Source organism: Cyprinodon tularosa, unplaced genomic scaffold (genome assembly GCF_016077235.1).
Source record: "Cyprinodon tularosa strain WSP-4 unplaced genomic scaffold, ASM1607723v1 ctg529, whole genome shotgun sequence".
NCBI lineage: Eukaryota > Metazoa > Chordata > Actinopteri > Cyprinodontiformes > Cyprinodontidae > Cyprinodon > Cyprinodon tularosa.
The window spans coordinates 36908-62518 of record NW_024039262.1 but is presented as its reverse complement, the minus strand read 5'-3'; the positions used below and the strand labels follow the sequence as shown (position 1 = coordinate 62518).

The 25611-nt window shown below is 42.2% G+C and overlaps 1 protein-coding gene across 1 annotated transcript; it reads left to right on the top strand.

Annotated features, from left to right (window-relative positions):
- Positions 1-3206: 3206 nt before the first annotated feature.
- On the top strand, positions 3207-24890 carry acads (acyl-CoA dehydrogenase short chain). The gene is made up of 10 exons (XM_038304233.1): positions 3207-3354; positions 10099-10259; positions 13222-13371; positions 13464-13575; positions 20975-21126; positions 21201-21371; positions 21976-22113; positions 22269-22364; positions 23865-23921; positions 24011-24890. The coding sequence occupies exons 1-10, from the start codon at positions 3327-3329 to the stop codon at positions 24161-24163; spliced, it is 1218 nt and encodes a 405-aa protein (XP_038160161.1). The 5' UTR covers positions 3207-3326; the 3' UTR covers positions 24164-24890.
- Positions 24891-25611: the final 721 nt, after the last annotated feature.

Here is a 25611-nt window from a genome sequence, read left to right as displayed (position 1 = left end):
CCCTCTATGGCTGAATACATTTTTTTTATTTCACAGAAAATGCTCTTTTTTTTTGTTAAAATATATATATTTTGGGATATATGAATCAGGTAATGACAATCATACAAGGACATATATATAGAGAGAGATTAAGATAAAAGAAAAGAAACAGGCATAAAGATGATTTAGGACACCTCTAATTGAACTGCCTTAATAGCTGCTTTCTTATTTTACTAATAAATTTTTTTTCAGCATCATTTTATAAATAATTCCAAAGGATTTTATTTTATTTTTTCAAAATTTGTTTTTATCAATAATGGTTCACTTTTTTCTATAAATAAAGCTACATCATGCAGACTTTCTTTGGAATCAACAAGATTGTTGATGCATTCAAAAAAGAATACTTTGTTCAAAATTACATTTTCATTCTGCCGTCAATTTTATGTTTACATTACATTTATGTAAAGTGACGTGAATGCCCCCCAAACGATTTCTTTTCTTACATATTTTGTCACTCTAAAATTGTATAAATGATCAAACTAATTTTAAATCAGACTAAGATCATCTGAATAAAATCAGTAAGGAAACTTTGACAGGATGGGTTCATTTCTTAAACATTTTGAAATATCAATTTAATTCAGTTTATTTATATTAAGCCAAAAACACACATGTCATCTCAAGGCACTTTACAGTTCACCAGATCATCCAGTCAAATTGATTCAAAGTTTTCTATCTAATAAAACCAGTTGATTGCTTCGACTCATTGGCTCTGTTCGAAAACCTAGGACGCATCCTCCAAGGACGCGGTCTACCTAGACTGGATCCTTCGAAGTCCTTGAAAATAAGGAGACCGGAAGAGTTTAGGCTGTGAATTCGAACGGGTCTACCCTTCGGCGGGTTTTACCGCCGTATGCTCTGTTGTTTAGCAACCATAAACGTTGACACACAAAGCAGGAAAAGAATGAATATAGAAGTTTTCAAAACTGTTTATTTATTTCTTTTTTACTGTGAAGTGAACAAAGACAACACTCACAAGAATCCAGAATGGAATAAATGTTCCAACAGCCGGGAGCAGGAACAAATAAAATCAAATGTAATGATAGAAACCTTAGTCAGTTAAATAACATGCTGCTGTCATTCTGCACATCTCTGATGTTGCTGCTATTTTCAAATATCCATTACTGTAAAAATGTCCATAGCTGCATATTGGTTATTAATTCTCCAGTTTTATATTGTTAAAACACTTTACAGAATTGTATTTTTTTTTTTTTACTCTTCCCTATTATGTTATTCTTATACATTTTTCTAAGGTCCACATTTGTGTGACCATTTTCAATAATCTTTCTGCTGCTGTAAATTTGCCCATTGCGGGACAATAAAGGGATTTTCTATTCTATAAAAGGGGTAGAAAGATATAAGTAAATCTAAACAATATATTTATAAAAAATATATCTGCAAAATCTCTAATATTCAACAACAAAAAATACGTAGTTAAGCATATTGTGCAAAACAGCAATAAAAAGATAAAAATCCTATCAGATGTATGGTCCCCACCCTGCAGATATATTAGAATCTGTCCTTAAATTACAGCCAAACCCATTTACACAGTAACAGATTAAAACCTTTAGATAAACCAAACATTACCGCCACATATCTGACTCAATAACCATTAAAACAACTATTTTTCATTAATCTCAGACGGAACTATTAAATGACTTGTATTATATTAAACTGAAATTCCAATTTTCACCACTGTTCGGCGCCAAGTAACCTTTACTCTGATCACAGCTTGCTTGGTCTCGCAATGAATCCTGGGATATCCAAGAATACCGAGGATACATCAGACCCGTCCTTCAAATCGGGCAAAAAGAAGGACGCATTTTAAGGCCGCATAACAAGGACTCTTGGAATCCGACCGGACCTCGGCGCCGCGCTATGACGTAATCGGCCTTCGAATCCGGTCTTCTAAGGATGCGTCCTAGGTTTTCGAACAGAGCCATTGACTGGAATGCAACCCCTCACACTAAGCATGCTTGTAGTGACAGTGGAGAGGAAAAACTCCCTTTTAACAGGAAGAAACCTCCAGTAGAACCAGGCTGAGTGTGAGCGGCCATCTGCTGAGGCTGACTGGGGTTCAAGGAGACAGAATATAATTTTTGCACATGGTTTTGGGTTCGATTCGGCCCCGGGGTCTTTCTGCATTGAGTATGAATATTCTCCCTGAGCATGCCTGGGTTCTCCCCGGGTACTCCATCTTCCTCCCACAGTCCAAAAACAGTCATGTTTTTGGACTGTTAATTGGGTTTTCTAAATGCTCCTTAGGTGTGAGTGTGTGCGTGAATGGTTGATTATCGTGTTTGTCTCTGTGTTGCCTGGCGACTTGTCCAGGGTGTGCCCCGCCTGTCGCCCATTGACAGCTGGAGATAGGCTCTAGCACCCCTCGCGACCGCAGCAGGGATAATTGTGACAGAAGATGGATGGATACATAAAAGAAGAGAATTGGTCCTAGCACTGATCCCTGTGGTACTCCACAGGACCCCCTAGAGCAGGCATCCCCAAAGTCGGTCCTCGAGGGCCGCTTTCCTGCAGGTTTTGGAGGTTTCCCTGCTCCAGTACAGCTGATTTACATTGATAGTTGATTAACAGGCTTTTGCTGAACTGCATCATCAGAATCAGCTGTGCCAAAGCAGAGAAACCTCTAAAACCTGGAGGACAGCGGCCCTCGAGGACCGACTTTGGGGATGCCTGAACTAGAGCATGAGGAGGATTCATCATTCACATGAACAAACTGAAATCTGTCAGATAAATAAGATTTAAACCAGCCAAGTGTTGTTCCCTTAATTCCTACAAACATTTCAAATATATCTTAAAAGATGTCATGATCGACTGTATCAAACTCAACACTGAGATCTAACAGGAAGAGTACAGATACAGAAAATTTTATCTCCTCTATAGAAAATTGGAAAATAAATATTAAGGTTTGGCCTTCTTGTTCCATTGCTTTTCTCTTTGGGTGTGCCGTTTACGAGCTGCAGTGAATGCAGCAATGCGTCACGTGGTCCATATGCGTCCTCTGTCCTCTTCAGGTGTGCTCGGGATTCGTAAACTCTTTACATCGACTGCTTATGTTGCTCCAAGCGAACAAACAATATATAAAATGATAAAAATAAAAGACTAAATTTGAAAGCATTTTTCAAAATAACACTCCAAAGTATTAATATAAACAGCACAGAGTCAACTCACAAAGCTTCGGTAGCCAACTTGTCAATGATTAAAACAACAGAGCCTGAAGGCAGCACGGCATTTCATAAACTTTCTATTGGGGATTGTGCGGTGAAGAAGACACAATGTCTGCTCTTTTTAAAGCTAGAAAAGGTGAGTTTCTGAGCAGGAGACCCACAGGGGATGAATGCGGAACTTTAAAATAAGCAGCGAGGGATTGACAGAGGGAGGTTAGCCGTTAAACGGTGCGGCTGCTGAATGATAGGCTGCTGTCTGCTCACACCGCAGGTTACCTAACCTTTTCCAACATGTCTTATTAAACACATTATAGGAAACATTCCTCTGATAGACCCTCTGGTGTCTGCCTCTCAGTGGGATTGAAACAAGCTCATTAGCACATCAGTTAGCTTGCTTTGAACTTGTTAGCTAAGTTAGCTTTAAAATTAGCTCCGTCATTTAAAACAGGTTCCGCCTCAGACGTGATTTGGTTAATAATAAAGCTCTGAATTCTCCCGCCGAGATGTTTGATTCAGAATAGTTATTAGTTAGATGAAGGTGACTGATGTTGGAAACGACCTTTCACCTAATTAGCCGAGCGCGAGCTGGTTAGCTGCTGGTGCGTTCAAGGACCCGGCTGCTGGTCGGTTTGGTTTTAACAGCAGTAGAGCTTTGATTTATTTACCTAGATTTCTCCTGTTTTCAAACTTAACATTATTTTTGTTAATTGCTTCAAATTGTAGCCAAAGCTGACTGGGAATAAACAGCATTCCTGCTCTGGTGATTTTTAGATTTTTACATGTTGCCATGAACACATTATCATCTTTCCCAGCTGCTGAATGAGACAGTAGAACTTCCACAAAAGTTACAAAAACAAAACTTTGTTTCTAAGTTTGAAGACATTTCGCTTCCCATCCATGAAGCTTTTTCAATTCAAAATGTCAGGAATAGCGTTGAGTTTTAGGCTTTATACAGGAGCCCGACAAAGCCTTGTTTTACTTTAGAAACATGCAAATTGAAACAGATGAACGACCCCCCCCCCCCCCCCCCCCGGAAGCCAAATTACCCCTTTTCTAAAGGAGGCTATGACGGAACGACCAGATTTAGCCTTAAAACAACCGTTAAATGACCCCCCTTTCAGAGACATAGACAGGTATAGGGCATTGCAGGCGAACAAAGAAGCCAAATGACCCCCATTCCAAAGGGGTGGACCCGTTCGTCTGTTTCAATTGGCATCTTTTCTAAACAGAAACAAGGCTTTGTGGGGCTACTGGATAAAGCCTAGAACTCAACGCTATTTCTGACATTGTGAATTGAACAAGGATGGGGGTCGTTTGGCTTCTTTGTTAGCCTGCAATGCCCCATACCTGTCTATGTCTCTGAAATGGGGTCATTAAACGGTCGTTTTAGGTCTAAATCTTGTCGTTCCGTCATAGCCCAATTTATAACAAGTATTTCTGGACTAAAGACTTAGACTTCTTTATTTGTCATTTTGTATGCACAGGGTGCATACAGAACGAAATTGCGTTACATACAGCTTATGAACGTTGCATTGATATTTCACAATGGCACGAGTTATAGAAAAATACAAAAAGTGCAGCAGTGGTCAAAGTGTGAACAGTGCAGAGGATAAGAGACAGTGTGCAAGTTGCAGTGGTTCAGTGCAAAATGGCATTTGTGCAAAAAAATGCGTTATTGAAAAATACAATGAGATGAACAATTTAAAGGGCTAAAAGTTAAAAGTTCAGCAGCATTTGATGCCCGATAATGTGCAATAGGTGCAGAGTTCGGATTGTGGATCAAAGGTTCAACAGTCTGATGGCAGTGGGGAAGAAGCTGTTGCACAACCTGGTGGATCTGCAGCGGATGCTGCGGAACCTCTTTCCAGAGGGCAGCAGGGAGAACAGTCCATGGTGGGGGTGTGAGGGGTCTTTGATGATATTACGGGCTCGGGACACACAGCGCTGTGATGAAATGTCCTTAATGGAGGGAAGAGGAGCCCCAATGATTCCTTCCGCTGTCCTCACCACCCTCCTCACATTCTTCCAGTCAGAAGCTCTGCAGCCTCCACACCACAGAGAGAGACAGCTGGTCAGAACGCTCTCTATGGTGCTTCTGTAGAAGGCTGTGAGGATGGGCGGGGGCAGGCGGGCTCTCCTCATCCTCCGCAGAAAGTACAAGCGCTTCTGTGCCCTCTTCACTAGAGATGAAGTGTTTACAGTCCAGGTGAGGTTGTCCGTGATGTGCACCCCCAGGAACTTTGTGCTGCTGACCACCTCCACAGCTGAGCTGTTGATGAGCAGTGGAGCATGGTGGGGGCGGTTTTTCCTGAAGTCGACGATGATCTCCTTCGTCTTCTCCACGTTCAGGATCAGACTGTTTTCACTGCACCAGTCCACCAGCTGCTCCACCTCCTCTCTGTAGTCCCGGTCGTTGTCGTCCCTGATGAGGCCCACCACCGTGGTGTCGTCCGCAAACTTCACGATGTGATTGGTGGTGAACCTGGGGACGCAGTCATATGTCATCAGGGTGAACAGCAGGGGGCTCAGGACGCAGCCCTGAGGGGAGCCCGTGCTGAGGGTGATGACATCAGAGGTGTTCTGACCGACCCGGACTGACTGAGGTCTGTTGGTGAGGAAGTCCAGCAGCCAGTTTCGAAGGGGTGTGTTGAAGCCCAGATGTTCCAGCTTTCCCACCAGGTGCTGTGGGATGATGGTGTTAAACGCTGAACTGAAGTCCAGGAACAGCATCCGCACGTGGGTGTTCTTCTCCTCCAGGTGGGCCAGGCTCAGGTGAAGAGCAGAGGAGATGGCGTCCTCAGTGGAGCGGTTTCGCCGGTAGGCAAACTGGAACGGGTCGAGTGTTGGGGGGAGACTGGAGACGATGTGTTCCTTTACCAGCCTTTCAAAGCACTTCATCATGATGGGAGTCAGTGCGACGGGCCGGTAGTCGTTGTAGCAGGTGACTTGAGGTTTCTTTGGCACTGGGATGATGGAGGCAGACTTGAAGCATGCTGGCACTGTGGCTTGCTCCAGCGAGGTGTTAAAAATGTCCGTGAGGACACCAGCTAGCTGACCTGCACACTCCTTGAGCACCCGCCCAGGTATGTTGTCGGGACCTGGGGCCTTCCGCGGGTTGACCCTCCTCAGAGTCTTCCACACGTCGGCTGTGTCAAGGCAGAGAACCTCCTCTTCCTGATGTGGGACAGCCTTCACTGCTGGAGTGCGATTTAGTGCCTCAAACCTCCCAAAGAAGTTATTTAGTCCGTTTAGGAAGTCAGCATCAACTTCATCCACCGGGGCAGGGGGCGTGTTGTAGTCTGTGATCGCCCGTATGCCTTGCCACATGCTCCTGGTGTTGTTGGCGTCGTGGAACAGATGCTGGATTTTCTGGTTATGGTTCCGCTTTGCTAACCTGATGGCACGGTTCAGGGTGGCTCTAGCTGTCCTCAGTGCCTCCTTGTCACCAGACTTGAAGGCTGAGTTCCGTGCTTTTAGCGCGTGGCGGACCTCCTCAGTCATCCAGGGCCGTTGGTTGGCTCGGGTGGTGATGGTCTTTGTTGTGCTGACGTCCTCGATGCAGTGGTTGATGTAGGCTGAAACAGTCATGGCGTACTCATCAACATTGATCTTGTTGTCATATGTTGCTGCTGATTTGAACATGTCCCATTCAGAGCATTCAAAGCAGTCCTGGAGTGCATCCATGGCCCCCTCCGTCCAGACCCTCACCTGCTTCACTGTAGGTTTTGCTCTGATCAGCAGGGGTCTGTATGCAGGAATTAGCATCACAGAAAGGTGGTCTGAGGAGCCGATGTGGGGGCGGGGGGCTGCTCTGAATGCGTCTTTTATGTTTGTATAAACTAAGTCCAGAGTGTTCTCTCCACGAGTAGCAAAATCCACGTGTTGATAAAAATGAGGGAGAACAGTTTTCATATTCGCCTGATTAAAATCTCCAGCAATGATGAAAACGCCCTCTGTGTGTGTAGATTGCAGCTCAGAGACAGTCCGATAGAGAACACTCATGGCCTCCTTTGTATCAGCGCTGGGGGGGACATACACCGCTGTGATGGTAACAACAGTGAACTCTCTGGGCAGGTAAAAGGGTCTGCAGCTAACAGTCAGAAGCTCTATGTCCGGAGAGCAAAAACTTGAGACTATTCTAGCATTTTTACACCAGTTGTTATTGATGTAAACACAGAGTCCGCCTCCTCGGCTCTTACCGCTGAGTTCTTTGTTTCTGTCGGCGCGGAAAGTAGCTAGCCCCTCCAGGCTAATGGCGTTGTCCGGGGTTGATGATGTGAGCCACGTCTCTGTCAGAATGAGAGCGCAACAGTCCCTAAACTCCCTCTTTGCTGAGAGCTCGAGTTGAAGATGGTCAGTTTTGTTATCCAGTGAACGTACGTTGGAGAGCAGGATGGATGGAAGCGATGGTCTGTGGGGGTTAAATTAAGTGGGTCTGATTTTAGTCCCTCTTTAGTCCAATATTAAATCTGAAAATTATTTCCTTTCACCTTTCAACCAAATGTAGACAATATTTAAACATGATGTGATTTATAAAGTCAATGATGTGAGTGTTTACAACCTCTTTGAAGACGTTTCGCTTCCAAATGTCAGGAATAAACGTTGAGTTCAAGGTTTTATACGGTAGCCCAACAAAGCCTTGTTTTTGTTTAGAAAACATGCAAATTGAAACAGATGAACGGGTCCACCCCTTTGGAAGCCAAATTAACCCGATTCTGAAGGGGGGGGCCCTTCATCTGTTTCAATTTGCATGTTTTCTAAAAAAAAAAAAAAAAAAAAAAAGCCTTTGTTGGGTCACTGTCTGCACCTTGATGCTCTATCTCTCCGGTTCTTTTTCCTGAAAAGAAATCACTATGGAGAAACTCTTTAAATAACACTTCATAACTTATATGTATTAAATAACCAGGAGACATGACAACAGATTCTGATAGAAATTGTAATCTTACTCAGATCAGAGAATTTGCTTAGAGTTTACAGAAGGCAGCTGCTCACCCCTTAGGAAGTGGCCCAGATTAACAGTTAAAAAGGCATTTTATACATCTTTAGTCTGCCACATCATCATATTTTACATCATAGATGTTAGCAGATGATTAGACATCCATGACTCCAGCCTTATCAAAATATTACACTTCATTCTTAGCTGAAGGACACCGCTCTGCCACGTACAGAATGAAGCCGGACCAAGGAACTGCTAATATTAAGGTGTAATAAACTCACACATCATCAACGATAATTAGCCTAACAGTATAAAGCCTCTAACTCAACGCTTTTCCTGACATTTTTAAATTTAAAAAGCTTCCTGGATGGGATGCGAAATGTCTTCAAAACTGCTTGAAAAGACATTAAAAACACAACTTGATTTACGTCCGAACATCGTCTACATTTGGTTGAAAGGTATTTTTTAGATCTATTATTGGACTAAAGTGTGAGCTTGATTTAGTCCAGAAATACTTGTTAAAAATTGGGCTATGATGGAACGACCAGATTTAGCCTTGAAACGACCGTTAAATGACCCCATTTCAAAAACATAGACGGGTATGGGGCTTTGCAGGTTGACAAAGAGGCCAAATGACCCCCATTCCAAAGGGGTGGACCCGTTCATCTGTTTCAATTGGCATGTTTTCTACAAAAACAAGGCTTTGTTTTGGTCCACTCTATATTGCCTGGAACTCAACACTATTTCTGACATTTTGAATTGAAAAAGCTTCCTGGATGGGAAGAGAAACGTCTTCAAACTTGGAAACAAAGTCCAGTGGATTGATTTTTTACTTTTTTGGAATGACTCTGACCTGGATGACTGAGGATCCTCACCAGCATATGAGACAGTAGAACATAGGGCTGGGCGATATAGAAAAAAAGCTTATCGATAAAAAAAAAATGCATAGTGATCGATATTGATAATTATTGAAAAAAATTTGAAACCATGTTTTATGTGCAGCCCTGCCTGGGCATTTTATGATATTGCTAAATGATTTATTTTTAATAAAGAATACAAACACAGACTTCATTAAATCTTTATTTAACCAACTTTTTTAACCATAGCAGAATTGTATTAAAGAAAAATAACTTAAGAGACCTGAGTTATGTTGAGTTATTAAATACTGACAAAGAATAAACTAAAGTGACCAAAATAAATATAACAAATAAATGCCTGGTTCAGCTTAGTTTCCTGCTTTAACCTGAGTTATTACTTTGAATTTTCTGGCCCCTCAGCATTTTTCTCTCAATTGTTAGAACTACGTTGGAAACTGTCCAGAACTTTATATATATATTTTCCCGAAATTCCCGAAAATTCCTCGGAGGCGATGCAGAGCCGCGTTGGGGCCTACACAGTTCGTACTCCTGCGGGTGTGAGCGGCTGAGATGATAAAAAAAAAAAGTTGGTTGTGTTATCAGACTTCGTTTTCACTGGTTCCCGACACATTTTCCAGATGACTGTGGTTTGTTTTTTGTCCGACTTGCCATGACCGAAATACTGCCAGACTGCCGAACTACAAAAACCCTTCTTTGAAACAATTTCCTCCGCCTCTCCTTGCTGCACATCTTCATGTGCTCTGTGTTGTGGTTTGAGAGGGCGGCGCTTGGTGACGGCGTGCCTGGGTCTGCGATTGCGATTGGTTGGGAGGAATTAGTGACAAGCATAAACATACATGATAGTCTACAATGAAAAGGAAGGAAAACTGCGTTTTTTATCAACACAGTTTTTTTCTATTGCGCCACACGTCTATCGATCGATATATATAGTTATTGAATTATCACCCAGCCCTAGTAGAACAAACAGCTGATTCAGATTAATATCGGTGGCTTCTTCACCGATGAGGACTAAAGCAGCCGATGGATGGGCTTTCATTGATATCTGTATGTTTTCTTTCTTCCTCAGTTCTAGGTTTGTGTCTCAAAGGCTGCCGGAGTCTGTCTCAGCTGGCCGAGCTGCCAGAGACGCATCAGCTACTGAGACAGACCTGCAGAGACTACGCAGACAGGGAACTGGCCCCGATCGCTGGCAGACTTGATAAGGAGCATGTTTACCCCGCTAAACAGGTACCAACACACCCACACAGCTGCATGGCAGCAGGAACTGTTAATGATTAAGGAGTCATGAGGCCTGGCGTTCTGTCAGACCAGCATACCCATAGTCAATATGCAAGCGCAAGACGTCCGATTTGAGTTTAATCCTTTAGTTCTGTATCAAAAATAAACTTTAAACTACCTCAACGAGCGTGTATCCCTTTAGTCACGTGCAAAAAAAACTATTTAAGGTCAGATCGCCATACGCTTCAAAAAAGACCAAATAGTAAGTAATCAAATAGTTTTCTCGTACATGGCTAAACAGATACACGCCCGTTGAGGTAGTTTAAAGTTTATTTTTAATACAAACGTGGATAAACTAAAGGGATAAACGATTATTGACTATGGGTATGCTGGTCTCATCGGGTATGCTCATCTGACAGAACAGCGGATCAGAAACCCGGGTCTGTTAGAGGATCTTCAGTAGATCAGGGTGGAATATGGTGCTCCTTCTCAACATCGATGCCAAACTGTTTATTCTCAGCCATCCAGGTCATACTCAATCCAAAAAAGTACAAAATTCACTCCATATGGATGTTTCTGAATCAATTCAACTTTAATCTGGTTCTTTACATCCTAAAACACCCGAATATGGATGAAAAAATGTCATTTTAACCATTATTGCCATAGAAAGTTTTTCATACGCCTTCACACTTTTCATAAGTTTTTTTATGTCCTTGTAAATCCAAACTTCAGCATGTTTTATTGGGACGTATCAGTACAAACTGTGTAATTTTGAGGTAGAAATCAAATAGCCATGTTTCAACATCTGAAAAGTGTGGCTTGTACTTATATTCCCCTCCCCTGAGAGCACCAAGCCTTGTATGAACCAGCTTTTAGGCAGAACTGGCTTTCTTGCTCTTCTTTTGCATTTATTTTCAGGTCCTGCCAAAGATGTTTGGTTTTACTATGACTAGGCCTTCTAACAGATGGATATTGTTTAGTTTCATCCATGAGGTGGAAGCTGAACATTTGCTCAAATCTCAAGATTTTTTTTTGTTTTCAGTGAAAAAATTTCATTAAAAACGACTTCACTGATCCCAAAAGAAAAGGAAATACCTTAGCTTTTATGTTGTTGTTTTTTTCTTTTTCATGGAGTTGCTGTAGATGGTAATATCTGTGGCAGGAAGGGTCTTCTGTAGCGGTCATCATTTAGATGTTGGTTTTAAGGATAATACCAAAAAAGTTTAAAGCGATCCACTGGACTTTGTTTCCAAGTTTGAAGACGTTTCGCTTCCCATCCAGAAAACATTTTTCAATTTAAATGATAGCGGGAAGGGATCAACTCTATAGCTGCATTGTAGGTTTTTGAAAGCTGAAATTTGAGTTCACTCCCGCCCCCCGTTTAAGGTTTTTCTCCTTCACGCCCCTCTCAGACCACCTGCCAATCAACCTTACAGTAGATGCTCCTTAACTTTGCTCAGCTGTGCTGCAGACGCCTGTTGCTGCTACTGTAAATAAACTTCAGCCCAATCTATACATTAAAATATTTAAAGAACAATTCGTTACAAAAGCACTTTATTAATCCCGCACGGAAATCAAATGTTGCTGTAAATCATGGGATTTCCCCCTTTTTTTTAATGGAGTTGTTGTAGGAGTTGAGAGCTGTAGGCAGGAAGGATCTTCTGTAGAGGTCTGTCTTGCACCGGCTCTGGAGAAGCCTCTGACTGAAGACCCTCTGTTGTTGTTTAACAGTCTGATGAAGACGATGCTGTCTGTTGTCGATAATGTTCTTCACTTCTTGTAAAATCATCTCCTGAGTTTCCAGAGGAGCTTCTAGAACACAGCTGATCTTCTTTAACGGCTTTTTAAGCTTCTTTAAGTCATTTGCTCTGATGCTGTTATTCCATCAGATGATGGAGGAAGAGATCACACTCTCCACCTCAGACTGATGGAAGATATAGGACCTACGGCTCCTTAAGCCGGGCAGACACTGTGTGATTTCTTTTTTCAGTCGTCGCACGCAGCTACAGCTCACACTGTATGATGAAACAGCAGGGTTTAAAAGATCACAGCTTACGATGTTTGTTCTCTCACCGTGAGACCAGACGCTCTGATGCGATCTACCTGCTCACACTGTACGTCTAAAAACCAGGTGGGACTCAGCTCCGCAGTGAGATGGCGCTACTTGGACTCGTCTATCTGGAAGTCAAACGAGTAGAAGAGGAATATGAAGCTCACTAGAGAGAAACGCGCTGCCTTGGCTATTTGTGAAATTTTTCTGCTAAAAGCCCTAAAAGGAAAAGGCGACGACGTATTTGGATAAAGACATGGCTGAGCAAACATGGCTACTACGGTTTGTCAATTTTACAGAAAGAACTCCATTTCACTCACACCCTTGACATGCCTCCGTGTTTTTGATATCTCTCTCTCTCCTTTCAGCCTCCAACTTTCTATTAAAAAAAAATCCCTGCATTAAATCTTGACTTCCTGTTTGTATGAAGGGTTGGTTTGTTCTGTTGGACTCCCTCTAGTGGTCTGGAGTACTTATGATGGGAGTTTGCTGCTATTTTAACAACATGCATCATGTACCTTCTGTGATTGCAGCATTTAGTTTTTGCCTCCAGCTTATTTTTTTGCATTTGTCAATTTTAGGTTTTGGCTTCTTTTATTTTATTGACTGCAGCATTTGTTTTTTTGTTGCATTTATTTTTTGTGCTTGCATCTTTTGGAGTTTGCATCACACACGTGTTTCATCGTTTACTGCACGGTTGCACCTGTGTTTTACAAAAGATGCTTAAAACAATAATGAAAAAGCTTTCACTCCATATCAGTGTGTTTTATATTTATCCAGGTTTTTATTCTCTGGGGTCAAAATGAAACATTCTGTGTTTCAAATGCTGTTTGATAACAGGGAGTAATTGGGTCTGGACTGATCCATTGGTGAAGCAGGAGGAACTGTTGAGGAACTGGTGTCTGTTATTTTCCCATCCAGATAAAGGAGTTGGGGGAGATGGGTGTGATGGCCATAGAGGTCCCAGAGGAGCTGGGTGGAGCAGGGATGGACTACCTGGCTTACAGTCTGGTGATGGAGGAGATAAGCAGAGGCTGTGCCAGCACCGGCGTCGTGGTCTCTGTCAACAATGTAGGTGCAAACCTGTCGGTACCATTTGGACCGAGTTAGATGGAGCTGATCCGATGCTGGGATTGAGATCTATGTGTCCCTGTGGTTATCAGTCTCTCTACATCGGGCCGGTGCTGAAGTTCGGCTCAGAGGAACAGAAGAAGCAGTGGATCAGCCCGTTCACTACAGGAGAGAAGGTTGGCTGCTTCGCCCTCAGTGAACCAGGTAACGTTTCTTCTCCTCTTTCCACGTCAGACTGGTTGATCAAATGCAAAAACAAACAAAAACCAAGGATGCAGCTCTGCAAAGGCACCAAGATATGTTTTATTTTAAGATTGACTGCAAAATGGCTGCTAGTCAGCTTTAGCAGGGTTCCCGCGGGTCCTTAAAAAGTCTTATAAGGCATTGAATTCTTCAAAATAAAACTAAGGCCTTAATTGGTATTAAAATGTCTTAAATTAGTCTTTAGTAGGTCTTAATTTTTAAAACATCATAAATAGGATTATTTTTATTATGATTTATTTTTGTAAACTAAATGAAACTTTAAAATTGACCATTTTGGTTTTTTTTTGTTTTTTTTATAAAAAAAAATTATTGGTTCCGTCCTGATAGCGGAACCAATAAAATCGTTGTTGCGGCCGGGACATTTGGGAGATGCGCCATTAACTTTTTGTCTGGAAAATATGAGCAAGTATAAATGTAACCAAAATTGTCTCCAGCCAAGAGTTTTCTCCATGGCTAAAACCAGGGAACATACATGAGGCTCAGTGGATTTTGTGCAAGAAGCGATTCAAGCTCAGAACGATGGGAATTAAGGCAGTGGAGTCACACATGCGAAGCACAAAACACAAAGCGTCAAAATGGAGTTACCGAGAAACAGCCGGTATTTCTCGGTAGCTGCAAAAAAGACTTAGCACTGGTTATGTTGTGGCTTTAAAACTGATTTGTTTTGTTCCCTGCTAGTGAAGTTTGTGAATTCAGTTAAATAATTGTTCAAATATATCTGTCATTTGTGTGTTTTTAGCTTTCTTCCTGTATGGGAAGCTTTTCAAAATTTGAAACATTAGTGCAGTGATTTATGTTATAATAAACCTTTGGGTTAAGTTGTCGCAAGCTGGTTTTTCTTGTGTTTCTTGTGAATTTGGTCTTAATTTTTTATTTCAAGGGGCATTAAAAAGTCTTGAATTTAACTTGCCTTATGCTGTAGGAACCCTGTTTAGCTTCCAGTGCATGAATTTTGTAAACAGACTTGGAAAACTCTCTTAAATCTAAACGCACACATGCATCAGATTCAGCAGAGTGGCTATAGATTGAGCAGAGCTTAGGTTAAAACAGAAAAGCTGTGGGTCAAATACTGAACGGATCCTGGATGGGACAGAATCTGCCAGCAGCTGCTGACCAATCCCAGCCGTTTTATTACTGCTGTGAAAGTTTGATGGTCTGCAGCACAACGGCACCCAGAGAACCAATCACTGCTGCCCAGAAATACTCTGAGGGGCTATAAGGCGTATTTTGAATCAAACTGAACAAAAACAATAGAATAGAATAGAATTCAACTTTATTGTTGGGAAGTAGTTTGGTCGAGGATCAGCATGGTGACCAAAAAAAACAGCTTCAGCCACTGGTTCCACATTTCTCTGTCTATTTATTCGGCACTTTTCACTCTGACACCATCTCCCATTACACCCATTATATAACCAATTGGCAACACACCTGCACCTGAGTGGACCAGGCCACAAATAAATAGGTAGAAAAAAGTCTAAACAGAGAAACTAGAATAACATTGTTAATCTAATTTACAAACTCATCTACAAAGAGTCTGCAAAATAAACAATGTGATACAAGATAACTCAAGAAGTTACTTTAAAGAAAAACAAAGCATTACTCCAAAGGAAACCCTCTAAATCAGGGGTGTCAAACTCATTTTCACTGAGGGCCACATCAGCGTAATGGCTGTCCTTAAAGGGCCAGATGTAACTTATAAATGTAACTAAATGTAATTAAATGTAATGTAAAATAAATATAACTACTCCTTAATGTTAAATAACTCATTATTTATTATGCTGATGAAGGTTCTCAGTCATCCAGGTCATAGTCATTCCGTAAAAATTCAAAAAATCCACTGGACTTGGTTTTCAAGATTTGAAGACGTTTCGCCACCTCTCCAGGAAGCTTTCTCAATTCAAATGTCTGGATCCGCAGTGAGTTTGAGTCTTATATAGACAACTCCTTGTATCGCTTGGAAACATGCAATGGTAACCGATGAATGGGTCGTTAGTTCCATCGTTAGCCTGTAATATCTGAACCCGTCTATGATTCTAGGGGTCGGTCGTTAAAGGGGGGATTGCCATTAAGGGGGGGGGGTTGTCTCCTGTAATACCTGAAACCTGTCTATGATTGTTAAGGGTTGGTCGTTAAGGAGGTATTGTTCACCGGCTGGAGCGGGTAGGTCCCTCGTTCCTCTGTGATGGGGTGGGGGGTTTGGTGGTATCTGGAAGGGATCATGTCTATGATTGAATTGTATGTTTTTGGAAGCTGGAATCTGAGTCCACCACCTCTGTTTAAAGTTGGTTTTTCTCTCTTAACATAGATGGCTTCCTTCACGCCCCTCTCAAACCACCTATTTTCTTTATCCAGAATATGGACATTCTGGTCCTCAAAAGAATGTCCTTTGTCCACAAGGTGTAGGTGTACTGCGGAGTCTTGTCCAGAGGTGGCCGCTCTTCTGTGTTGGGCCATGCGTCTGTGGAGAGGTTGTTTTGTTTCGCCAATATAAAGATCAGAGCATTCCTCGCTGCACTGAACAGCATATACCACTCCGCTTATATTCGGTCTGGGGGTTTTATCTTTAGGATGCACTAGCCTCTGTTTAAGGGTTTGGTTTGGCTTGAAATGTACTGGGATCTTGTGTTTGGAGAAAATCCTCTTGAGCTTTTCAGACACTCCAGCAATATAAGGGATTGGGATGTTTTTGCGTTTAATTTTCCCATCGCTGTCTTCTGTTGCGTGTCTTTTGGATTTACTTGCTGATTTGATAAAAGCCCAGTTTGGATATCCACAGTTTCGGAGAGCATCTTTGATGTGTTTCTGTTCTTTTTGCTTCCCATCTGTTTTAGTAGGGACATGTTCTGCCCGGTGTTGTAAGGTTCTGATGACTGAGAGTTTGTGTTCCAGTGGGTGGTGTGAGTCAAAAAGAAGATACTGGTCTGTGTGAGTAGGTTTCCTATACACTTCAATGTTTAGGCTTCCATCTCCTTCCATGCTCACCAGGCAGTCCAGAAAGGGTAGTTTGTTGTCCTTGGCATCCTCTCTGGTGAATTTGATGTTACGGTCAACAGAGTTGATGTGTTTGGTGAAAGCTTCCACTTCCTCTAGTTGGATTTTGACGAAAGTGTCATCCACATATCTAAACCAGTGGCTTGGTGGTATTCCATTGAAAGTGTCTAAAGCTCTCTTTTCCATTTCTTCCATGTAAAGATTGGCTACAATTGGTGATACTGGAGATCCCATTGCACAGCCATGCTTCTGTCTGTAAAAATTACCTCTGAATTTGAAATAGGTTGTGGAAAGACAAAGGCCCAGTAGTGTGCAGATCTGGTCCGGAGTGAAATTAGTCCTGTTGTTTAAATCACTATCTTGTTCAAGACGTGTCCTGACTGTTTCCACTGCCTCTGTTATAGGTATGCATGTGAAAAGTGAAGTAACATCAAACGATACCAGGGTTTCTCCTGGAGCCATCCTTAAATGTTTGGCTTTGTTGGCAAAATCTTTGGAGTTTTCTATGTGATGTGGTGTGTTCCCCACCAAGGGAGCTAAGATGTTAGTAAGCTGTTTAGCAATGTTGTATGTTACTGAGTTAATGCTGCTGACGATGGGCCTGAGTGGTGCCCCTTCTTTGTGAATTTTTGGAAGTCCATATAAGCATGGAATTTCCTCCCCTGGATATAATCTGAAATAGGCTGTGCTGTTAATTACCTTGTCTTTTTCCAGTTGTTTGAGATAGTCTATTATTTTCTTTTTGTAGCCGCTGGTTGGATCTCTTTTCAAGGATTCATAGGTATTAGTGTCCTTCAGGAGAGTGATAATTTTGTCTTGTGCATCTTCCTTTGTCTGCTGGTAATATGGTGATGCTTTGGACCAAAGCATCACAAAGACTAATTTCACTCCGGACCAGATCTGCACACTACTGGGCCTTTGTCTTTCCACAACCTATTTCAAATTCAGAGGTAATTTTTACAGACAGAAGCATGGCTGCGCAATGGGATCTCCAGTATCACCAATTGTAGCCAATCTTTACATGGAAGAAATGGAAAAGAGAGCTTTAGACACTTTCAATGGAATACCACCAAGCCACTGGTTTAGATACGTGGATGACACTTTCGTCAAAATCCAACTAGAGGAAGTGGAAGCTTTCACCAAACACATCAACTCTGTTGACCGTAACATCAAATTCACCAGAGAGGATGCCAAGGACAACAAACTACCCTTTCTGGACTGCCTGGTGAGCATGGAAGGAGATGGAAGCCTAAACATTGAAGTGTATAGGAAACCTACTCACACAGACCAGCATCTTCTTTTTGACTCACACCACCCACTGGAACACAAACTCTCAGTCATCAGAACCTTACAACACCGGGCAGAACATGTCCCTACTAAAACAGATGGGAAGCAAAAAGAACAGAAACACATCAAAGATGCTCTCCGAAACTGTGGATATCCAAACTGGGCTTTTATCAAATCAGCAAGTAAATCCAAAAGACACGAAACAGAAGACAGCGATGGGAAAATTAAACGCAAAAACATCACAATCCCTTATGTTGCTGGAGTGTCTGAAAAGCTCAAGAGGATTTTCTCCAAACACAAGATCCCAGTACATTTCAAGCCAAACCAAACCCTTAAACAGAGGCTAGTGCATCCTAAAGATAAAACCCCCTGACCGAATATAAGCGGAGTGGTATATGCTGTTCAGTGCAGCGAGGAATGCTCTGATCTTTATATTGGCGAAACAAAACAACCTCTCCACAGACGCATGGCCCAACACAGAAGAGCGGCCGCCTCTGGACAAGACTCCGCAGTACACCTACACCTTGTGGACAAAGGACATTCTTTTGAGGACCAGAATGTCCATATTCTGGATAAAGAAAATAGGTGGTTTGAGAGGGGCGTGAAGGAAGCCATCTATGTTAAGAGAGAAAAACCAACTTTAAACAGAGGTGGTGGACTCAGATTCCAGCTTCCAAAAACATACAATTCAATCATAGACATGATCCCTTCCAGATACCACCAAACCCCCCACCCCATCACAGAGGAACGAGGGACCTACCCGCTCCAGCCGGTGAACAATACCTCCTTAACGACCAACCCTTAACAATCATAGACAGGTTTCAGGTATTACAGGAGACAATCCCCCCCCCTTAATGGCAATCCCCCCTTTAACGACCGACCCCTAGAATCATAGACAGGTTCAGATATTACAGGCTAACGATGGAACTAACGACCCATTCATCGGTTACCATTGCATGTTTCCAAGCGATACAAGGCGTTGTCTATATAAGACTCAAACTCACTGCGGATCCAGACATTTGAATTGAGAAAGCTTCCTGGAGAGGTGGCGAAACGTCTTCAAATCTTGAAAACCAAGTCCAGTGGATTTTTTGAATTTTTACGGAATCATTATTTATTATAACTTATTAAAGTGACAATTACAGTTGCATAGAAAACAAATGCTTGCTTGTTGCTCTAACACACACACGTCGTGTCACACAGCTGCTTCCTCCCCAGTCCTCCTCATGGGTCTCTCCCCCTCCGCCCGAATCGCTATCATCGATACTATGAAGCATTTCTAAAGCCTGTTTCACTGTTAGGTTTCTTCTGAACGCCACTTTTTCCATATTAGCCAAAAAGTTCTGGGTAGAATGTTGGTTGCTAGGCAACGGTACAGAAAGTCAATCAACTGCAGAAGAATTTACAGTGCAACTAATAGAGCTGTCAAAATGACGGTTGTGGGGGATCGAGGTAGAATTAACCATATTTATTTTTTACGTTTTAATTTTGTTATAAATCTAAGTAAAAATGAAGGAAATATAGAAACCGGAAAAGTCAGTTAAAATGAGCAACATAAATTAAATTTTAAATATAGTTCTTTCCTTTTAAAATCTCAGAACCATCAAAATGACGGCTGTGGGAGTTCTAGCGGGCCGCATAAAATGACATGGCGGGCCACATCTGGCCCGCGGGCCTTGAGTTTGACACATGTGCTCTAAATGGTAGAACCCAGGAAGTTAACCAATGACATCATCCAGCCATTTTAGCAGGAAATACTGGGACAAACAATGGTGAGTAAAAAGGAAAACAAATACCATTAATATACTTTGAAACAAAATACACAATTTCAACCAATAATCCAGAAGTAGAAGCTTTAACCTAAACATATAAACATAGATGGAAGCTGCAACATAATGCGAACCGAAACAAACACGGGATAGTAAGTGAAGCAAAGTTGCAAACAAATGTTTAATTTAAGCGTTATGAATCAGAAAAAAGAATAAGGAGCAAACGGTGAACACAAGCCGAGCCACTTTGTCACAATTGTCATTACTTTGTCAAGTAAGTAAACTTGATTTGTATAGCACTTTTCACAGACAAAGTCACAAAGTGCTTCACATGATAACATAAAAACAACACAAGTAAAAACAGATAAAATGCAATAAAAGCTATAATAAATAAGGGAATAAAACAACACGCTATGTGCTTTGGAAGGCTAGTGAAAAAAGGTGTGTTTTTAGCTGCTTTTTAGAGATATCCACCGAGTCCAAAGAGCGCAGGGACAGGGGGTGTTCATTCCAAAGACGGGGTGCCACCGCTTTAAAGGACCCGTCCCCTCGGGTTTTAAAACAAGTACAGAGCAACGAAATTCACTCTCTGCATTTAACCCATCCCTTTGGGGAGCAGTGGGCTGCCATTGTTCGTGAAATCAGTGATGCTTTGAGCCGCCATGGAGCTCCACATTACTCGATAATGAGTGTCAGAAGGTTTTGTATGGAGCACAACTTGCGAAGACACAACAATGTGTCCGACACCGATTTGGAACTTGGAATATTAAAGAGATCTTGTTGACAGGTCAGATCATTAGCTCTCAATGAAATCCACCGCTTCCTCTAAATAACACAAACGTTTCCATTTTGGTAGTGCTAACTGAAAAAAGTTCTTCTTCTTGTGCATTGTAATGGCGGTTGGCAAGAAATTGAAGGCATACATTACCGCCACCTACTGGAAACTAAAAAAGTTATGTTTTGGGAGTTCAGGTCTTCATGTCCGGTTCTGCCATAAGGTCCGTTGAATTAACAACAAAATAAAAGTTTGTCTTTGGTTTAACCATTGCAGTAAAAAAAAAAACCAAAACGTTCCCTTTTTTCATTTTTGCAAATGCCGTTTTTCTAATTTCGTTTTAAAAAACGAAAAAACAAAAAACCACATGCTTGTTTTGTTTTTTCGTTTTTGTTTTGAAACGTAAAAACCGAACCGTACACGATTTTGGGGGGGAACAGCTTCACTCTGACTGTTTGCTTTTGGGTCCGCTCAGCTGGACTGCTGTGATTTTGAAAGGTTCTGACCTGAATCTCAGGGAACGGCAGCGATGCGGGCGCCGCCTCCACCGTGGCGCGGCAGGAGGGAGAGGAGTGGGTGCTGAACGGAACCAAGGCCTGGATCACCAACAGCTGGGATGCCTCTGCTACCGTGGTGTTCGCCACCACCGACAAGAAACTCAAACACAAGGTAAGGCCCGCGGTAGGACGGGGGAGACGGGGGGGTCCTCCTCTCTCTGACCGCTTCTCCCTCCATGTCTGCAGGGAATCAGCGCCTTCCTGATCCCCATGCCACACCCCGGGCTCTCTCTGGGAAAAAAGGAGGACAAGCTGGGCATTAGAGCCTCGTCCACCGCTAACCTCATCCTGGAGGACTGCAGAATCCCGCTGAGCAACATGCTGGGCCCCCGCGGTGCCGGGTTCAAGATCGCTATGGTGATTTTTAGCATCCTCACTTCTCTAGAATCCTTACATTGTTCTGTTTACTACCAGACTGGTTCATTGCAGCTTTTCTCAGTTTCTCTGAGCTACAGCTTTTCTTTCTGCAGAGGATTTAAAATGGAAGCAGGTGGAACCCACTGGGTTTCTGATGAAGGCAGAGAGCAGATGCTCATGAAAATAATATAATAATAATAATACTGAAAAAGCAGGAACTGCGTATTCTGCGTTCTGATTGTTAAACCTGATTTGACAAACAGGTGTTGCCATAACAACTTTCTCTTTATTTGATGCTTTTATTTTATAAATTGGATCCAGTAGAGTTAGAAAAGCACACAGCATGGTCCGCTATGGAGGCCTAAGGGGGACAAAATGATGTTCCCATCAGAGTCCAGATGAACCGTAGAGATAGTGGCTGGAAGCAGCTGAACAATCGGCTTTATATGGTTAAACACTTTATTCTAAAACCTCATTTGATCTCCTCCCCATCAGGTTTGGTTTCTGAAATAGTTTATCTCTCTGAGTTTTAGCACGTAGCACAGGCTCGTATCATGTTTAGGTTTTCTGCACTAATGTCTAGTGAATGACCTTTTTTCATCAGCAAACGCTGGACAGCGGCCGGATCGGCATCGCAGCCCAGGCTCTTGGAATCGCCCAGGCTTCCCTGGACTGCGCCGTAGACTACGCTCACAAGAGGACGGCGTTTGGAGCGCCCATCGGCAAATTGCAGGCCATCCAGGTAGAGTCCTCCATTTTGTTCACTCCTATTCAGTGTATCTGCACCTGACGTCAGAAGATATTAGTCAAATATAAAGGATTTGAAACCTGAATGATTAAAATATCTCTGAAGCTTTATTAGCATCTGTCTTGTTTTTCTTTCTTTACATCGTCCAGTTTAAACTGGCAGATATGGCCGTGGCGATAGAGAGCGCTCGCCTGCTCACTTGGAAAGCTGCACTTCTTCGAGATGGAAAGAAACCTTTCACTAAGGTAAGCAGCTGCTCAGAACAATATGGAACAGAGCAAAGTTTGAAACCGCTTTTATTTTTAATGTTCACAAACTAGATTACTGTCATTAACTGACAAGACAATCGGCTCATTGAAAAAGACCTGAAATAAAAATACATTCACTAAGACGCACAGGTTAGCTGGATTTGCTGAAAGGTTTTGCATTTATCTGATGATACGTTCACACCAGACGCGCTTTGAGGAGCTGAAGCAGCAGGTTTACATGCAGAGTCTATGGTTGATGTGGATCAAGGCGCAGCAAAAGGCGCTGCAGCGCGTCTAGAGCAGCAGGACAGGCGCTTTTTGACACGTCTGAGCACAAATCTGCATTAAAAGATGTCTTTGATCGTGGTATTAACCTCGCTGCTGTTGCTGCCCACCAAAAAAAAAGAATAAATAAACAAATGAAAAGAAAAAGAAAGAAAGAAAGAAGGTTTGCAGTCGCAGCAGATTCAGCGTCATGTCTGCTTGGAAGTTTGTTGGTCGCGGTTGTGAACGCAGGGAGGATCCATCAAACTCACCTTTCGTTCACCCTATGATGGGGACAAAGTCTGGAGGAGAACTGAGGGTTTCCTCCTGTTATGCTAGAAGATCACACCTTGAGACTAAAAACTTGAAACAAGAAAAAAAGTCTCACTAATCAATGGTTTTGGTTTCTGCATGCATAACTTGATTTTGCTCAAATCTACTTAAGATAAGTTATAATATCTATGAAAGAGTGCTCTAGAAAGAATAACTTAAAATAAGTGAAATTATCTTAATAAGAAAGGGTCTTAATAAATGAAAACATCTAATATCTGAACTTCTAAGAACAATATTCTTATTTCAAGTCAGTTTAACTTGGTTAGGAAATTCCTTTTTGTAGTGTGTGAACCCGCTTATATACCAAAACGCTGCCAATACGCCATTATAGAGTAGCTGGAAGTTAGAAACGCGTTCAGCTCTCGTCTGGAACACGTCAGATACGTTCATATGCGTTCTTGATAAGTTACGCAGGAGTTATGCACGTTACTCAAAGGTAACATATGTCAACGATCAGATAACTTATGGCCCCATATGTACGTACTCGCCGTATGTCCGCGTGTGCCAGCGTGTTTCAACCTCCTTCAACGTTCTCATAACTTCAACAAAACATTCCCATAACTTATCCAACGTATGCCAGCATCTTGGCCAGATGTTTGTTACGTCAGGCAAACGCTGGTCTAAAGTGTGACTTGGGTTTTAGCATGACTTGACTCTACTTTTGATCCGTAAAGTTCCCTCATAGAATGTCGGGGTGCGGTACAATCGTAACGCCATAAATGAAGTTTCTTACCTAAACCTCTGCAGTAGAGAAGGCTGCCAGCAGGCGGGCAGGATGGTTACGGCTTAGAGATAGATATGTTGATTTCTGATGGGGAAACATGATTGTAGACGATCAGCCTTAAGGTTTAATTCCACCTTTGGAGTTTTGGAAATGAGGTTGAACATATTTTCCTGCAGGAAGCGGCCATGGCGAAGCTGGCAGCGTCTGAAGCCGCCACTTTCTGCTCACATCAGGTAAGAAAAACTGCAAAGATAGAGAAGAAAGGACTCATAAAAGCTGAAATCCTTTTTAAATCCATATCCTATTTTGCATTCTGAACCAGGCCATCCAGATTCTGGGTGGGATGGGTTACGTGACGGACATGCCTGCCGAGAGACACTACCGCGACGCCCGCATCACCGAGATCTATGAGGGGACCAGTGAGATCCAGCGGCTGGTCATCGCCGGTCAGATAATGAAGGAATATCTGTTATAGATGCTCTTTTGAGCGTGACTTTGCATCTAATGGACACTTGATTCTGGATGAAATGCAGTTTTATACCTTCTTCAGTAGTTCCAGGGGCTTTATGTTGATGTGAGCTGATGCTTGAAGAGAAGAATGTGGTGTTCTAACGCAGCAATACCTCCACAGTCTCACATCAGCAGGAAATTCAGGCATTTATTCCAACATAATGGAAGAGAATCAAGAGAAAAAAATGTCCAATCTGCCTTTATTTGGAAATTAGACCTCAGAGTTTAATCGGCCAGTTAAAATCTTAGCTTAGACTTTTCTGAGTCGTTTGTTAAAATCAGCTTTTAACAGAGATGTTTCCTGAAAATGTTGCTTCCCTTTTATCATCATCATCCTGTTAAAGTACTCAGAGAATCCTGCAGAACGCCTTTTAATCTGCGTTAGCGTCATGTGCCATTCAGCCACCAGGGGGCCACAGAGTGCCTTGATGCATCTTGACCCATTTCTGCAGAATCTCACATCAGGACTGATTGTGTAATCGGCACGCTGCGATCACACTTGCAGATCATGTTCAGTCCTCTGCTCTGCAGACGTTTGTCTCGTTAAAACAGTTTGATTCATTAGCTGAAGGTGTCTGATGATACACCAGGTGCTGCCTCTCTCAGATTTCATGCTCAACATGTACATATTTGACTGTAATTTATTGTGATCAGATGTTTAATAGAAAAAATAAAAATCTGCAAACCCATCAGCTTTGTTTTTGATGCTCCTTCTGTGAGTGTGAGGCTGCAGTCTGTTGTCATGGCTCTGTGGGTTTGTGTGCTTTTCTCACATCCTCTCTGCGAGTCTGATTGCCTGGCTGCTCCAGATCTAGGCCGGGATTCCTGACGGTGGAAAAACTCCCTGCTGATTGTGCTGATGACGGGGAGCGTTGTTGGATGCAGCCATGCCGCTTGTTAACCACGCTGGGAAGGGCGACCTGATTCCTCCTGCCTCACATTTATTTCACATGCTAACGACTTTTTGCACAAGCATTTAATGTCTCCAACTTTCTATGAGTTTAATACAGGCTTAAAAACTCCTTTTTTTAGAAATAAATATTAAATAATATTCAAAATCTGCAGTTATGGGGGGAATTTTGTACCATTTATTGTTGCAAACAAAGAACACATTTAGTTAATGGAAATAAAAAAAAAAGCAATTCAGAAACTCCAAAAAAACTTAAAACAACAATCAATTAGACTTTGTTTCCAAGTGTGAAGATGTTTCGCCTCTGATCCAGGAAGCTTTTTCAATTCAAAATGTCAGAAATAGATCTGAGTTCTAGGCTTTATGGAGTGGATCAAAAACAGCCTTAAAACATGCTAATTGAACCTGACGAAGGGGTCCGTCTATGAGGAATGGGGGTCAATTTGCTTCTTTGTTGCCTGCAATCCCCATACCTGTCTATGTCTCTGAAAGGGGGGGTCATT